The 16,597-nt window shown below is 43.2% G+C and overlaps 1 protein-coding gene across 3 annotated transcripts in view; it reads left to right on the top strand.

Moving 5' to 3' along the window:
* TTC7B (tetratricopeptide repeat domain 7B) overlaps positions 1–16,597 on the top strand; it is a 222,342-nt gene that overhangs the window by 132,226 nt on the left and 73,519 nt on the right. For all 3 annotated transcript variants that reach the window (XM_072963592.1, XM_072963591.1, XM_072963593.1), the window contains 2 exons: positions 226–298; positions 3,030–3,190. In XM_072963592.1, the coding sequence (XP_072819693.1) occupies positions 226–298; positions 3,030–3,190 (234 nt within the window). The remainder of the gene's footprint in view (positions 1–225; positions 299–3,029; positions 3,191–16,597) is intronic.

Raw genomic sequence — 16,597 nt, 5'->3', positions numbered from 1 at the left:
GTGCCCTTTCAGGTGCTGGACCAAACACAGAAACATGTTCCTGTGTCATCCCATAGACGGTGGCGAGAGGAAAGTCCTTCTGTCTGTGGACAGAGGAGAAGAGTTTAAATGAAACATTAAATAAACATGTGGTCTTGGGATAAAAATGCAAATACAGACACTTGTCCGACAGGGAGGGTACAAATGGCCTCCCTGGGGTACTAATAGCTGTGAATGCTTTTTCAGGGCCCACAGCCTGTCGCCCACAGACCACCAAGCGGCTTTCTACCTGGCTCTGCAGCTTGCCATCTCCAGACAGGTCAGTTCTCCAGCATCCCCTGCCCTGGCCGCCCGCTCTGCCTTGGCGCAGCTCCTTCAGTGCCTCGGTCCGAAGGGGTGGCTGGTCTTCCTTCATTCGCCCGAGGCCGACCTGGAGCAGGCACTCCTCCCAGAGCACGTGGGCTCCTCACGGCGAAGACCCTGGTGTTCTGGTCAGTTGGAGCATCAGCTGTGGAGACACAGGCCTACCAGGCTCTGCTTTCGGAGATTAAATCCGCAAGTCTGGAGGGCCCAGCCCCGGGGTCAGATGGCTCCCGGGGTTGTAGCATGCAGCGTATACCCTGAACCCAGGGGTCATCAAAGAGCCTTTGTCGCTTTGTACCAGAGCCCAGTGCTGAGCTGCCGTGTGGGGATTTAGTCACCGGTGGGGCCTGCTTGTCATGAGGGTACCAGTGATTGACAGGAAGATGCCCACAGGCATAGACAAAAGATGCTGGTTCCTCTCAAATCTGTAGACATGAACGGTTACACACAGTGGCTCCTCCAAATAGGAGACTCAACGGCATGCTCCTCCGTGGAGGGACAAGCTTTGCTGGCCTTCGTCTTCCCAACGGCAGCTTCCAGAAGCCGCCTTTGCCATTCTCATCCCCTCCCTTCCCCGCCCAGCTGTTCTGGCGACTCTGGCCACGTGCCTGCCTGCCCACCAGGTGCAAGACGCTGGTGGTCACCCCAGCACATTCCTGAGTGCTGACTGGAGGGTGAATCAAAGGTCAGCTCCTCAGACATGCCATTCCCCTGGCAGGCCTGGGCTGCAGGCATGCTTCTGACTTCCCCGAGGCCTGGGAACGGTGCTCAGAAGTGGCCCCTGTTGGCGACCTGGGGCCTGAGGAAACCAAAAGAGCTCTCCTGTCAAGGTCATCTCATCAGGCATTTTGCAGCTCACAGCTGGACTGCTTCTGCAACAGCTGTGGGCTGGTGGCAACCACCTGGTCTGTCTCCTCCCCTGGGAGCTCCTCTCGCCTCCTCCGTGAAGCCCCCTTCCCACAGCAGCCTGCTCCTCTCCTTCCTCCAGCCCAGCTCTCCCGTTCAGTATCTTTCTCACTAGACTTGAGGTTCCATAAGGGCAGGAGCCCACGTCTGTCATCATTGCTCTGCCCTGGCAGCCGGAACACTGCCTGACATGTGGCAGGCACTCAGTAATACTCGCTGAATGAAGGAACCAGCTTTGAATTCCTTCAAATCAGCCTAGCCCTTAAGGACATCACTTTGAACCCTGTATCAGTTTTTTCTCGATGGTGCTGGTCATCCCTGGGAATAGACACCGTGAGTGTACCGTCTGTCTGACCCTCCCAGAATACCCGGCTGAGCGCTGTTCACACAGCAGGTTGTCCCCCGGGGGTGGGAGAGGGGAAGTAGATGGAGCCTTGTGGGTGCGGCAGAAGCCTTCGTGGGCACGCAGCATCACAGCGTGCAGTGTTTTCCTGCTCAGCGGGCATGCGGCTGTGGCCCTCATCGTCAAGGGCCAACGCCATTTGACCAGGAGGAGAGGACAGGGGAGGAGTCAGATCTAGAGCCACTCTCGTCTTGTGGCTGGGTGACCTTGCTCCAGTCATGTCACCTCTCTGGACTTCAGTGCCCTCCCTGTGAAATGGCAGGTGGGGTGGGATGATTTCCTCCCTCTGTACCAGCTGTGAGTCTATGGCTCAAAAGCTGAAAGCCTCTATAACCAGCATTTTAACTTATATTCATCAAAAATGGGATTTCAGAGAGGAAAACAAACAGATTTGGGAAAGAGAAGGCTCCCTGCTAAGGGGTGAGGCTACTGAGGGTTTGGGGAAAAGCAGGAGAGCCAGAGGAGGTCCAGCCCAGGGCCTGGAGTTGGAGGCGAGAAAGGAAGGAGCCCCTGGATGTTGTGTAAGGATGCTGCAGTCCTGAGCCTGTTTCAAAATCCAGCTTCAGGTCCTAATTCTCCCTGGGTACTGTTAAACCTGCACAGAATCTTGAGTGTTCAAATATCCATTATGTATGCATTTTATCAACTCCTGCACTTGGATGATTTTGAAGAAAGTCTTGAACAGCTGTTGGATTTTAAAGGTTAAGGTTGTGTCTGGTCCTACTTGAATCTGGATACACCTGCTTTGTATGGGGCATTGCAATTTGTTTCTTGGATGTAGCTGTTTCGGATTGTAGTTTGGGAAGGTGTGGGGTGTTTGTTTGTTTGCCTATTTCCTTGATGTCTAATGGAGACCCAGGACAGAGGAATTTGAAAAGAATCACAGGTGTGTGATCATTTGGAAAGCCATTTAAGGTCTTGAAAATTATTAAGCACTTTCACTTCAGCAATACTTTAAAAAAGAGAGAGAGAGAATGATTTCAGCTAAGGAAGTTTAATTCCAATAAAAACTTCTGGCAATTTGTTATTTGTCTCCATTTAGAGTAAAATTATCTTTGGCATAATCAAGAGTAAATCAGATTTGTGGAAAAAGAGAGATTATTTATTTAGGGAGAAAGAAGAGATTTGGTATTGACAGGCTGAGAAACAGCCTCCAGTGTCACTTCATTAGTCATCCTGTCACCGGAGGGGCCTCTGTTTTCATGCTTGTGGTGAATATCCTGGGGTTGTTATAAGGACAGCTTAAAATCTGAGTGTGGCACGAGGTGAGACAACTTCTGGTGTTTACAGAGAATCAGATACTGAAATGGTGGCTTCTTGCGCGTGCACGCTTGTGTGTGTGTCTCTAAAAATTCTTTTCGGTTTTCTTCTAAACCAGATACCAGAGGCTCTGGGATACGTACGCCAAGCTCTTCAACTTCAGGGCGATGATGCCAACTCCCTGCACCTCCTTGCCCTCCTGCTGTCTGCACAAAAGCATTACCACGATGCTCTGAACATCATTGACATGGCCCTGAGTGAATACCCAGAAAATTTTATGTAAGTGATCCTGGACTACATTTTGGTATTCTTCCTTCTCTTCAGTCTGTCACAGTCCTTTGTGGGCATCCTGGGGATAAATAGTACAAAATGCCCTTTGTTCTTGTTTTTCCATGATATTTAGAAACAAACATAGTCTGTCAGGTCAACCTTACTAAGTTGAAATACTTTGTCCATTCTCTCCCAGTGTGTACCTTTGAGGCACATAAGATGATTTTAAATGGATTATGGATGAACACTGTAATTTTAATAGTTATGTGTTTTTAAACATTCATTAGAAAAACTATAGCTGCATATCAAAGTGTGACTTCATAGAAATTATTGCTCAGAGGGAGATGAAGAGTTTTTAAAGGAGTTATTTTAAAGTCAATTTAAAGGAAAATATTAATATACATGGATATGTCAAAAGCTATGTTGAACAGACTCCGATGACTGAAATTTGGAAAACACTGCTTTATAGCTTGTTGGTCCTGTGTTACCAAGGACTTCCACTAGTTCCAGGTGATTACTGTATTTTAGGCAACTTTGATCAGGATGCCTGACCTCTTTGTGTCTCAGTTTTATTCCGTGGGAAGTGGAATTCCTTGACTCAGTCAACGATATGTGTACGTAACCTAAGGGTTGTCATCACAGACTGCCAGGTGCTGGAATTGTCAGCTTATCTTCACCTCTCTCCTCTGAATCACTGAAGCCAGGCCAGTTGGTTAGGCTTTGTTGAGAAGGACATTGTCTTTTGGGCTACTCGGTTCTTATTTTATCCTCCGTGGAGTAGCTTAGTAACCGGTACACAGTGGCCAGAAACAGTAAACAGTCCTGCAGGCTGGCAGGTTCTAATTGTCCAAGTGGCAGGGTCAGCAGCGCGGGGGGCGGCCGGGGCAGGGGGAGCAGGGAAGGCTGGCTCGCTTCACTCTGAGAAATAACACAGTCGCACATTTTAAGTGGCTGGGCCTTGGCTTTATTTCTCTGCCTCATCACCTCTCTGTGGTTTTAATCAGTGCGTTTCAGCAGCTCCCCTTGGAAAATTGGTTCACACATTTCCATTACAAACATTGCTTTGTCTTCAAGCAAAAGGACACTTCTCTTCTCCCCGTCGAGAAAATTCTCATTATCATCCAGGAAACCTCTGATGAGAGATTTCTTTTGTAGGTTCAGCTATTTATGCAGAGTGAATTAAAGAGCTTTGCCGCAGAGCTTCACTTCCTGCAGGTCTCAAACTTGCTCTTTTGCACACCGAGCATATTTCTGGATTTTATCCAAAGCTGGTTAGTCCATGGAACCTTAAAGTGGTTAAAGCACTTTTAAAAATACTCGGTTTTTCACCCATCAGTGAAGTATAGCCCTATGCAATTGAATTCAGTTTCTCTCATCAATATTTATAAAGTGGCCGTCTCTGCCTCTCACTCCAAGTACCTTCATTAGATGTTAGATGTTAGACTCCAGCATGTGGCTCCTGTGTAGACAGCCTGGGGTATCATCCGAGAGGAGGCTTATTAAACTAATAGCCACACCACACAGTAAGCAGTAAACAGTGGTGGCTAATATGGTAATGCCTCCAAGTGACAGCAGCTGACAGCCTTTTCAAGTAGTAGAAGTAAGGAACAGCAGTGGAGATATTTGAGGAATGCGAGCCTGTTATTTTAATGTTAAGCTGTAAGCTCAAAAAAGCAAAGCATATGGCAGCAGGGCTGAGAGCAGCCGATGACTTGTTTGCTTTTTAAATATTTGTATTTCTTCCTTTGTGATGGGAAACTTCTTCCCAAGAACACTTTATTAAAAGTCAGGGCCAGATGTAGTGAGCGGATCGCATGTTTTCTTTCCGACCTGGGTAAAAATGTCTCGACTCCAACCTAAACCAGATTATGTAGGCACTTGTCCCAAGTGCCAGGTAGCATCTGTTTGTTTGTGACAAGCTTGTCTCCAGCAGAACTGTAGACTCTTGGAAGCCTGGGGTGGCCTCGTGGTACTTGTGTCCTAGCAGCCGTAACCTCCCACAGACTGAGTGTGTCATGGGTGTTTTATTCATCCCTGCTAGCTGGGGGTGAAAGCCTTGCCCTCCGTTCGGGTCAGGTCTGTCCAACAGTTGAGCACTGAACCCGTTGAACCGAGAATTGATTGAACTAGCCTCTTAGCTCAATGCAGAGAACTACAAAACTTTCTGGTCCCTGTTAAGGTTATTCAAAATACTGAACCACCAACTTTATTGTCTCATGGTGACAGTAAGGATGAGTAACACTGGAGAGACCAGCTGCTCCTCCAAGGGCATTCAGCTGTCCTCACCAGTCCATTTAAGGCATTTGTACGTGGCAATCACCCAGTAATAAGTAGGAATTCATATTGTTATTACTACTAATACAGTGTCTTTAATTGTGATATTTTAGAATCAAATTATTGAATATTGAGTAGAAGCAAAGGACTATTTATGAAATCTATTTAAAATAATGATACAACTAACATATGTGTACCCACTTCTTCATTTAAGAAAAAGAACATTGTGGGGGAGGATATAGCTCAAGTGGTAGAGAGCATGTTCAGCATGCATGAGGTCCTGGGTTCAATCCCCAGTACCTCCTCTAAAAATAAAAAATAAAAACCTAATTGCCTCACCCCCAAAAAGCAAACAAAAAGAAAAAGATCATTGATGTTGCCTATGAATTTCCTGTGCACTCCTGCTATTCTATTCCCTTACCTCTGGCCTCACAGGTTAACCACCATCGTGAATTCTGTGTTGAACATCCTCTCATGTTTCTATACCATGTATGTTTGTACTCCTAAATAATAAGAATCTCTAGGTAGAGAGGATGTAGCGCAGTGGTAGAGTGTGTGCTTAACATGCATGCGGTCCTGGGTTCAATCCCCAGTATCTCCATTAAAATCAACAAACAAACAAACCTTCCCCACCAAAAAAAGAGAAAAAAAAAGCAAAGAATAAAAATTTCCAGTTTAGCATATTGAAAAAAATTTTAATGGAATTGCACCAAACGTATACAATATGCTACTTGCTTTCATTGCTTAACATGATGTTCCTGAGGTTCTCCCTTCTTGCATACTGCAGCAGTTTATTCATTTATACTGATGGATAGTATTTTATTGTCTAAACATATTAAGATTTATTTTTCTAGTCTACCATAAGTGGATATGTGGGTTGTTTTCCGTTTTCGGCTATTATGAACGATGCTGCGGTAAATGTCCTTGCACAGTTCTCCTGGTGCACACGTGTAAGTATTTTGTTAGGTTGACACCTAGGAGTGAAATTGTTGGGTCATAAGCTGCGAGTATCTTCAGTTCTACCAAATAATTCCAAACTGTTCTCCAAAGCCCACATGTCATTTGCATCCCCAGCAACACCACCCGGGAGACATGCAGCTCCAAACACCAACGCTAGGTGTTAGGCGTGTTGATCGCTGGTCAGTGGTGTCACATGGTGAGTTTAAGCTGCATGTCCTTCATTATCAGTGAGGTTGAACACCTTTTTATTTGCTTATTGGTCACCAAATTTTTCTCTTTTATGAAGCACACATAGAAGTCTTTCTTTTTTTTCTATTTGGTTGGTATTTTTCATATTAATTTGTAAGATTTCTTTATATATTATGGTTAAAAATGCTCTTGTTGGTTATATGTGTGGTAAAAATCTTCTCCCAGTCTGTGTCTTGTCTTTGCTTTCTCTTAATGATATCTTTTGATGAGCGGAAGTTCTTAATTTTTAAGTATAGTTGAATTTATCAGTGGCATCTATGGTTAGTACTTCTGTATCTAGTTTAAGACACCTTTCCTAGGTCGTCTTCTAAAGCTCTCTCATGTTCTCTTTCACCCTTGAAGCTAGGCGTCCATCTGTAAGTGACTGTTTTATGTACGTGAGGCGTCCATCTGTAAGTGACTGTTTTATGTACGTGAGTGTCAGAGATCCAGTGTAGTTTCTTCCCACGTGGTTACTGACTGTCCCAGCATCACGTCCCCAGGGCCACTTTTTTCTTAAGTCAAGTGTCCATATGTGTGAGGGGCTGTCTCTGAGCTTTCCACTGGGTTCCGTTGGGCAGGGTGCCCGTCTCGTCTCGGAGTGACTGCCACTCTGTCATCCTTCTTACAACTTTATTACACGTGAGGTCAGCCCACCCCTGAAGCTTGCTCCTCAGGGATGTTCTGGCTGTTTTCAGGACTTTGAGCTTTCATATAAATCTACAAATTAGCTTTTCAAAATCCACAAAAAAATCTGTTCAGATTTTGATTGGAATTACATTTAATCCAATAGCTTGGTTTGGGGAAAATTAGGTATTTATGACAGTGGGTTTTCTAATCTATGGCTATTATCTCCCTAATTATTTAGGCTTTTAAAAATGCTTTTTAAGAGAAGTTTTATAATCTTCTTCATAATGATTTTATGATGTTTACTAGATTTATTCTTAGCTACCTGAAAAAAGTTCCATGCTTTTCTGTTTAAACCTCTATGTAAGAGGTTAAGGAAATTTACTTCTTCCCAAGGCTTCCTGAGAGTTGTTTTTTTTTTTAAATCATGAATTGATGTTGAATTTTATCAGATGATTTTTCAGTATTTATTGAGATGATTATATGATTTTACTCCTTTGATCTGTGAGTGTTATATTGATACTTTTAAATGTTGTTAACCTTGTATTCTTGGAATAAGCCCAACTTGATCATGATCCACTAGTTCTTTTGTAATGGATTCTGTTTACCTAATTTTTAAAAGAAGATTTACATTTATGTTTATGTGTGAAATAGCTTGTAATCTTCCTTTCTCTTTATATTCTTGTCAGGTTTCGACATCAAGGTTAGGCCAGCCTCATAAAATGAGTTGGAGTAGTTCTTTTTTGTGTGTTTTGGAATCTTTGTGTAAGATTGGAATTATTTGTTCCTAGAATAATAAGTTTCGGTTGAATTTGCCTATAAAACCATCTGGGGCTGGTCTTTTTTCCATGGAAAGACTTCTGATGCTTTTTAAAAATAGTTATAGGATATTCAGGTTTTCTACCTCTGATTTGATTAAGCTATGTTTAATATACTCTGTGTATGTTAAGAATTAGTCCATTTAATCTAAATTCTGAATTTTATTGGCATAGAGTTGTTTATCATGTTTTAAAATTATTTATTGTCATACAGCATCTGTGGTTAAGTCTTTTTCCTTCCTAATATTGTTTAATATGCCTCCCTTTTTTTGTTTTTTCATCTTGAACAGTCTTGCCAGAAATCTGTCATTGATCTTTTCAAAGAACCAGAAGCTTTTTTATCATCTCGACTATACATCTGCTTTTTCTTTTATGAATTTCTGTCCTTATGTCTATTATTTCTTTTCTCCTGTTTTCTTGAAGTTTGTTCTGTTTTGTTTTATTTGGTTTTCCTTCTTAACATTTTAAGTTGGATGTTTAGTTCATTAGTTTTTTGACTTTCTCATTTTCCGACATAGCATTTAAGATAAAATATTCCACTAAGTACTGCTTTAGCTATAAACCACAAGTTTCAATATGTGAATTTTTGTTCTTGTTTAGTTCTAAATATTTTTAAATGTCCATTATTCTTTTTTTGACTCATTATTTTAGAACTGTGTTTTTTGAGGGTTTTTGTACTTATCTTTTGTCAATGGGCTTTTTAACTTCATTGAATTGTGTTCAGAGACTATAATCTATACAAATTTGAAATTTGTTGAGATTTGTTTTATGGCCCAGCATATAGTCCCTTGTTATAAATATTTCATATGTGCTTGAAAAGAATGCTTTCTGCATTTAAGGGTAAATTTTTGTATATTTTATATTTTATTAGGTTAAACTAGCAACTCTGCTATTCAGATCTTTATTCTTACCAATATTTTTTGTATACTTAATCTATCAGTTATTGAGCAGAGGTATGTTGAAACCTACCACTAGAATGGTAGATTTTCCTGCTTCACCACATAGTTATAGCAATTTTTGCTTTATGTATTTTAAAATCATGCTGTTAGGTGCATATAAATTTAGAATTGCTATGTCTTCTTGGTAAATTCAGCCTTTTACCAATATGTAAGAAGTTGCATAATTCATTTTGCCTGAAAGTCTATTTTGTATGATCTACACACACATCCACATACAAATATCCACATATTTCTGTGCCTATACATATATACACACATACAATATGTGTGTGTGCGCTTGGAACACATTTTCCATTCTCTTACTTTGAACTTTTTATATTCTCATGTTTTAGATGCATTCTTGTGCTCATTATATATAGCTATTTTTTTTTTTAAGCTCAGGCTGAGTCTTATCTGGAACATGTAGTTCATTTCCATTTATTGCAAATACTGACATATTTATATCAGTGTCTCCCACTTCATTTGTGTTTTCTGTATGTCCTGCTCTTTTTTCATATCTCTTCCTCTCCTTTTCTACCTTCTCTTAGAGTGATTATTTTTTATTACATATTTTTCCTTTACTAATTTGGAAAAGAAACATTGTTTTGATTGTTGTTGTTTAGTGATTATCCTAGAAATGTTAGTGAGGGCCTATTGCCGGCAAACTTTCTCCATTTGTGTCTAAAATGGTATTTGGCTTGACTCTCAAAAGAGATTTCCAGACTGGATCTCTGAGTCTAGGCTCACGGTTCCTCACAGAAGAAGTGCTCTTGTTCTTTTAGTGGCTGTTGAGAAATCAACTATTTGTTGAATTTTAGTTCATTTCAGTGTCATCTGTCTTTTCTCTCTGGCTGCTTTAATTGCCGTTGTTGCTGATGCTTGGCCTTTTCACTGTGATATGGCTAAGAGTGGATCCTGCTCGGGACCCACTGGACTTGTTAAAACTGTGGCTTGGTATGTATGGTTTGTATTGTTTATCATTTCTAGAAAATTCTCAGCCATTGTTTCTTCAAACAGTTCTTCTCTTACAGGTGGCATATAGTTGGCTCTTGCTTTTTTATTTAGTCTAATAATTTCTGCCTTTTGTCTCAAGTGTTTGGTCCATTCACATTTAATACAACTAAATATGACTGAATATATATCTGCCATTTCTATATATGTGTCTTGTCTTTTTTGTTCCTCTTCTATTGCCTTTTTTTTTCTTGTTAAAAAATTGTTTTTTAAAACCTTTAACTATTAAATACCTAAACAAAAGAATGAAAGATTAGTATTTGTTGATTATGTATTAAATGTCTCGAACACACTGTAAGGTTTTCCCAAAATAAACTTTAACAAAGTACACATTTTTATGTTGAACAGTGTTCATAAATCTTGAGAGATTCACTATCTCTTGTACTTGGTATAAGAGCCTCGATCTTTTTTCTTTTGAAATACAGCTTTGCAAAAATGTCCTAATTGATTAATACATTTTACTTAGTAATTTTCCTCATTGGCCCAAGAAGTAGGTGCCAGGTGATGTTGGAACAGTTGTCTCTCCTGAAGACAGTGTGTCCGGGGCTGAGTCAGGCCCTCACAGACACTGTGTTTCTTCCATGAGAGTATTTATTTTTAGATAAAATATTGCAAGGAGAACTGACAGTTGGTTTCTTTTGTCTTTGGAAAATACATCAGAGAATATCATACCAATGGTGGCATTTGAGAACTTTAGTGTAACTGAGATGTTGTATTCGAATTCAGCTGCTAAGGGCAGCCACGCCAGGGTGCAGTTTCTTGCCCTGAGACAAATTGTGGTTGTACAACTTTCCTAATTACAGATTCTTAGTTGATTTGAATTTTACTCTTTCCTCCTTAAATAGAACACATGCACACCCTTATTCACGTACTCTCCAAGAGGTCATCACATCAGTAGCACACTTAAGAAACCATCAAGTGTCACCACAAAAAGCAACTTTTGAGACTTCTGAAAAATACAAATACAAGTGAAGTGAGATCATTATGCTGTTTGGACAACTTTTTAAAGTGTGTTTTCGGATCCATGGCTTTGATACCTCAGATGTCGAAACAAACCCTCAAGTCACCAGATTGGAAGATGAGCTCTTCTTCTTCCACAGGTCGTCTTCTGCTCACCCACGTGTGGAAGCAGATTTTGTCAGACAATCACATCTCTTTTTACACCAATAGGAACCAACTGTATGGAAAGAAATGAACATATATAACATTCATTCATTTGTCCATTTGTTCACTCATTTAGCAGTAATAACCACTAGCATTTACTTACTGCTTTGTGACAGGCAACTCTTATCAGGACTTCACATATTTTAAACTAATTTAATCATCCTGAGACCGTCAAAGGTTGGTAGTGTGATCATCCCCATTTTACAGCTAGGGAAACTAATGCACAGAGAGGTTAAGTGATTTGTCCAAGATTATGCACCTAGTAAGTGACAGAGTCATGCTTTGAACCCAGGCAGGCTGGCCTTGGCCTCTGCACTCTGTGCCTTTAAAGCCCTGCATTCTCCCCACAGTCCAGTTGCCACGTGTGGGGTTGGGGATGCTGTTGTGAACAAGAGAAAGACAATTTATGCTCTCTTAGAGCTAACAGTCCACGTGAGCAGGATTTCTATCCTATCTCCTTTGTTAATCTCTCCAATAAACCAGAAAACATGATGAGGATCATTCTTTTCTTGAGTGGAGTATATATCTGGTTTAGAAACAAATCATGACTTGACAAGTTAGACTGTGTCTTTTTCTCACCGTGTCTCACTTAACACACACACGCAGACTCAGAGAAACTCAGTTTAAGCTGAAGTATCATATTGAGGAATGTGTTGATGTAGCGATTACTGAGAGGCCAGGTGTTATGGGCTATTTTTATGCCTGAGCTGAGTGATGGAGTAATGAACATGCCCATTAAATTTGCATTTGATAGAAAGTTGGACCACAAAGAAGGAGGCTGTTCATTTTCTTACACTAGAGAAATGATCCATGGATACCCGAAGGATGTTTGGGAGGGATGAGTGCGAGGTAGCCAAGCCAGGGGTGCCTGTTCTCAGATTCAAGCTGGGGAGGGGATCTTTGGGCAGAGAGTGGATGACAGCCTAAAAGACACCACAGATCAAAGCAGAGCAAATTAAGTGGGACAGTAGCTTATTTCAAATCAACTTGCCACAGTTAAAAAAAAAAAACTCAGATAAAAAATGGCAAAGGATTTGAATAGACATTTTTCCAAAGTAGATATTCAGATGGCCAATAAGCACATGAAAATATTCTTAGCATCACTCATCATTAGGGAAATGCAAATCAAAACCACAATGAGATACCATTAGGATGAATATTATTACAAAAACAAACCCAAAAACCAGATAGTAACAAGTGTTGGAGAGGATGCAGAGAAGCTAGAACCCTTGTGCTCTGCTGGTGAGAATGTAAAGTGGTACAGCTACTGCGGAAAATAGTATGGAGGTCCACCCCCCAAAATAGATAACTATATGATCTGGCAATTCCACTCCTGGATAAATAGTCAAAAGAATTGAAAGGAGCTCAGTTGAGGTGTTGTACACTCATGTTCATTTCATAGTAGAATTATTCATAATACCCAAAAGGTAGAAGGGACCCAGGTATCTGTGGATGGATGAATGGATAAACAAAAGTCGGTACACACATACAACGGAATGTTATCCAGCTTTAGAAAGGAAGGAAATTCTGACACGTTGCTACGACATGGATGAACCTTGACGATGTTATGATCATGAAATAAGCCAGTCACAAAAGGACGAACACTGTATGATTACTCTTATATGAGGGTCCCAGAGTAGTCAAAATCACAGAGACAGAAAGTAGAATGGTGGGTGCCAGGAGCTGGGGAAGGTGGGGAGTTACTGTTTAATGGATACAGAATTTCAGGTTTGCAAGATGAAAAAGGTTCTGGAGATGGATGGTGGTGGTTGCACAACAGTGTGAATGTACTGAATGCCACTGAACTGTACACTTTAAAACTGTAAATTTTATGTTCTGTATATTTTACCACAATTTTAAAAAATCAACTTCCTGACCTCTCCTTTTTGACATGTGGTGGCAGGAGGGTTTCCAGCATCCTCACAGGGCCGAGAGTAGGTGGCGGGGGCCCTCTGCCCCTGGGTTCTCTGGTTCTGGATAATTAAGCCGCTGTTCTTCTGGGAGGGACTTGCTGAAGCAAGGAAGCAGCCTCTGTCTACTCCAGCCATTTCTGTAATCTTTCTGTGAGGTTCTGGGTCTGTGGGTTGCCTTCAGTAAAAGTAGATGCTTGTCAAGAGGGACAGAATCCCCCCAAAGTGGTGAAAAATGTCCTAGAAACTGAAGATCAGGGTTGTGAAACAAGGGGAGAAGAACTGGAGAAGAGGAGCTGGAGGAGAAATGTTTTCGAAGCTGTTTGCTTATGAGAGGATCCTCCTTCCTCCAGGGCTGGGGAGCCTCGTCCACAGATGGGGTTGTGCTGGCACAACTCTTCTCCCTGTTTCCGCGTGCCCAGTGTGTGTGTGGCTGTTTACCCCCAGTTTACAGTCCTCACAGGAATACTCTGCTTCCTTTCCTGAGAGTCCCCCCTTACCTGGTTCTGTCTGAGCATGCCGGAGACAAAACCTTCAGGGCATGCTGAGCTTCCTGGCTGCTGGGAGAGGCCAGTCCAGGGCAGCCACACAGAGCCAACCATCCCCCCATGGTGGCATGTGGAAGGCTTATTTTTTTCAGTGCTTAACTTTACAGCACCTCAAATTCTAGAGATCTGATTGCACCATTCAAAAGATGGAGTATCATCTTCAGAACTCATGAAGAGGGGTGTTTCCTGGAAATCTCTGGACCCCCAGCCCCTAGCCCAGAGCTTGGCTTGCTGGAAACATCACTAAGTATTTGTGCAGTGAGTGGTTGAAACTGACAACACTGCTGAGTGGCCCGGAGGCCTTAGTCCATAGCTAAGCATGTCTACCTGTGTTTCTTCTAGTGTCCATTTCCTTTTTCACTCTGCCAACTTCCGCTAAGTGATGAAACGAGGATGTCTGCTTACTGCAAACGTCATATAAAGCTCCTGCTAGTTACCCTGCCAAGCGTGAAAAAACTCAAAAGGTCCAAATATAGTTGAATGCCAGTTCATGGTCTTTTGCATTTTAAGGTAATGAAAATATACTAGTTCAAAACAAAACAAACAAAACAAAACATCTGAGCGCAAAGAAGAGCAAAAAGAGAAGCTCCCAATTTATCCCCTAAGTATTCTTGTGGGATCCTGGGCGGAAACAGCTGGTGGGGACACATCACCCACCTGCAGAGGGTCAGCCTCACTGTCCTTTAACTGTTCCCCCAGTTAAGGATCAGAGAGCCCCGCTTTCTGCCAAGTATGTGCCAGGCCAAGGCCAAGGAGAGCCACGGCCAAGGGAGGCGCCGTCCGTGCTTTCACACAGCTCACCGTGCGATGTGGAGGGGTTGCCGTGGGCTGTGCTGGGTGCCTCAGAAGAACGAAGATCACCACTGCGGCCACCACCGACCGTGCCATCCAGGAGCAGGGCAGCCCCCACCGTCTCCCTTGGCACCGTGGAAACAAGCAGAACAAAACCAAACCAAACCTCATGATGTGCTAAGCAGGAACATACAGGAGGTAAAGAGAGAATATGGGTAAAACAGGCCAGGATTCACAGAAGCAGGTTTCTGTGCAAGGACTCATGGCCACATTTAGCCTCTGATCCCAGAGGGACGTCTTGTCCACCTCTGGTCCCAAAGAGCCAGCCAACTTCCCAGCACCATTTCTTCCTTTCCAGCACCCTTCCTGACTTTGGGTGGAGGGTGCCAGTTCTGAACCACAGAACTTCAGGGATCCCTTTGAGTCCATGTGTCACCTGGCCAGGCCCTCTACCTTCTAGGTCTCAGTGACTATAGGATTCCCATTCCTTTCACATCTGCTATTATCCCTGAAATGGGCCCAAATGTGTCATTTCTTTTTGAGCTCCCATCCTCAGACTCGGGGATGTGGGGCAATCGGGCAGCTGAGTCAGAAATAAAGACAGGAAAGTCCTGCAGAGAGATGGCCTTTGGGGAGTGACCGGTCAGTGGATCTGCTTTTGGTTCACACCCTCCCCATTTTAGAGATGACCAGTGGCTTTGTGGTTCAGAGAGAATAAACAATTTCTTTTTAGAGCCAGAGTAGTTAAATGAGAAAACCTGCTTGCAAATATTTCCTGTCTCCACGTTTACGGACCAGATAGCTCTCTGGGCCAAAGGCACTTGCTCACCGACTCGCTCACCAAACTAGGGGGCAGGGAGTTCTCTGCCTCCTACTTCTGTGCACCCCTCCCAGCTCCTGGTACTGCCTGGTCAGACAGGGCTCAGGAAATCGTCCCGACTGTTGGTGTCAGTGGTCATAACACTGAATGAAATGGCTCCTTTCATATAAGTGTCAAACTCAGTCACTTGGAGGAGGCCTTTCAGACCTGGCCAGTGATTCTGCAGGTGTTTTCAGTTCAGCCTGTCCAGGTCATTTCCAGCTTAGGTTCCAGGCCGCCGATCAGAGCTGAGATAACTAGCTGAGGTGGGAGCAAAGAATTAGCCAAACTGGGGTTTCTTGAGGTGATTTATTTCAGCTAAATATGTCAGTTGTTTGTTTGTTCTAAAAATACCGCCAGGAGGATGGGGGAGTAGTCCAGATTGTTGACACTTCGACTGAAATGAGAAGCAAAATGTAACTGATACGGAATCTAGCAGGAGTCCCTGCCTGTCACGGAGTGGAGGCAGGATGAGGATACAGAGAGGCTCAGACACAGCGGGGACTGTCCCCAGCACCGCCGTCACTCACGAGCAGCCTCCCAGGCGAGGACAAGGGGCTGCTGAGTTCTGTAGAGTGGGCTGTCTGCTCCTGACACTTTGTTTTGTTGAACAAGCATGGTGTCGATTTTCCCAGGAACTAGCAGATCTGGGAGCCTGGACTGGGGTGAGGTTCATGGTGACAGGGAGGCCAGCGTGGAAAATGTGCTGAATGACCCCCCCAAAATCTGCCCGCACTGTGTGGCCCCTCTTTTCCAGCAACCACAGGCCCTGAAAGTGCTCAGATTTCTAGAACTTCCTCAGTGGTAAAAAAAAAAAAACAAAAACAAAAAAACAGCCTCCCAGACAGAAGTCTGCCATCGAGCTACCTGGGCCAGTTGCTCAGCAGGGCTTTGTTCTTAGAGAGATGCGCTCGTGACAAGAGTCATACCTTTCAAACCCTACTTTGGTGGTTCTGTTAGCAAACCGAGCAGGAGTCAGCATGTGCTTTGGGGGTTTGTCAAGGATACCAGGTACTCAGATTTGATCCCTAAAAAGCTGGCAGACTAGGGATTTCCCAGTGAGCAGACACGTGCTAGCAGAGTTCCAGGAGGTTAATGTATTTTTCATCAATGTCTGCGTTTGGTTACCTTTAGGGCAGGCAGGCAGGCACGACTCTGGACACTCCCTGAGCTCTTGAGCCCAGCTCTTGTTTCCTCGCCTGGTTCTGGAAGACATTTGAGTTTTCCCACCCTGAAGAGGACCCCCAAGGGAGTGGACGACTGTCTAGTGCTCTGTAGGCTCGGGGG

The sequence above is a fragment of the Vicugna pacos genome, chromosome 6, assembly GCF_048564905.1.
Source record: "Vicugna pacos chromosome 6, VicPac4, whole genome shotgun sequence".
NCBI lineage: Eukaryota > Metazoa > Chordata > Mammalia > Artiodactyla > Camelidae > Vicugna > Vicugna pacos.
Note: the sequence above shows the minus strand (reverse complement) of the source record. Positions and strands in the feature narration are given on the sequence as shown.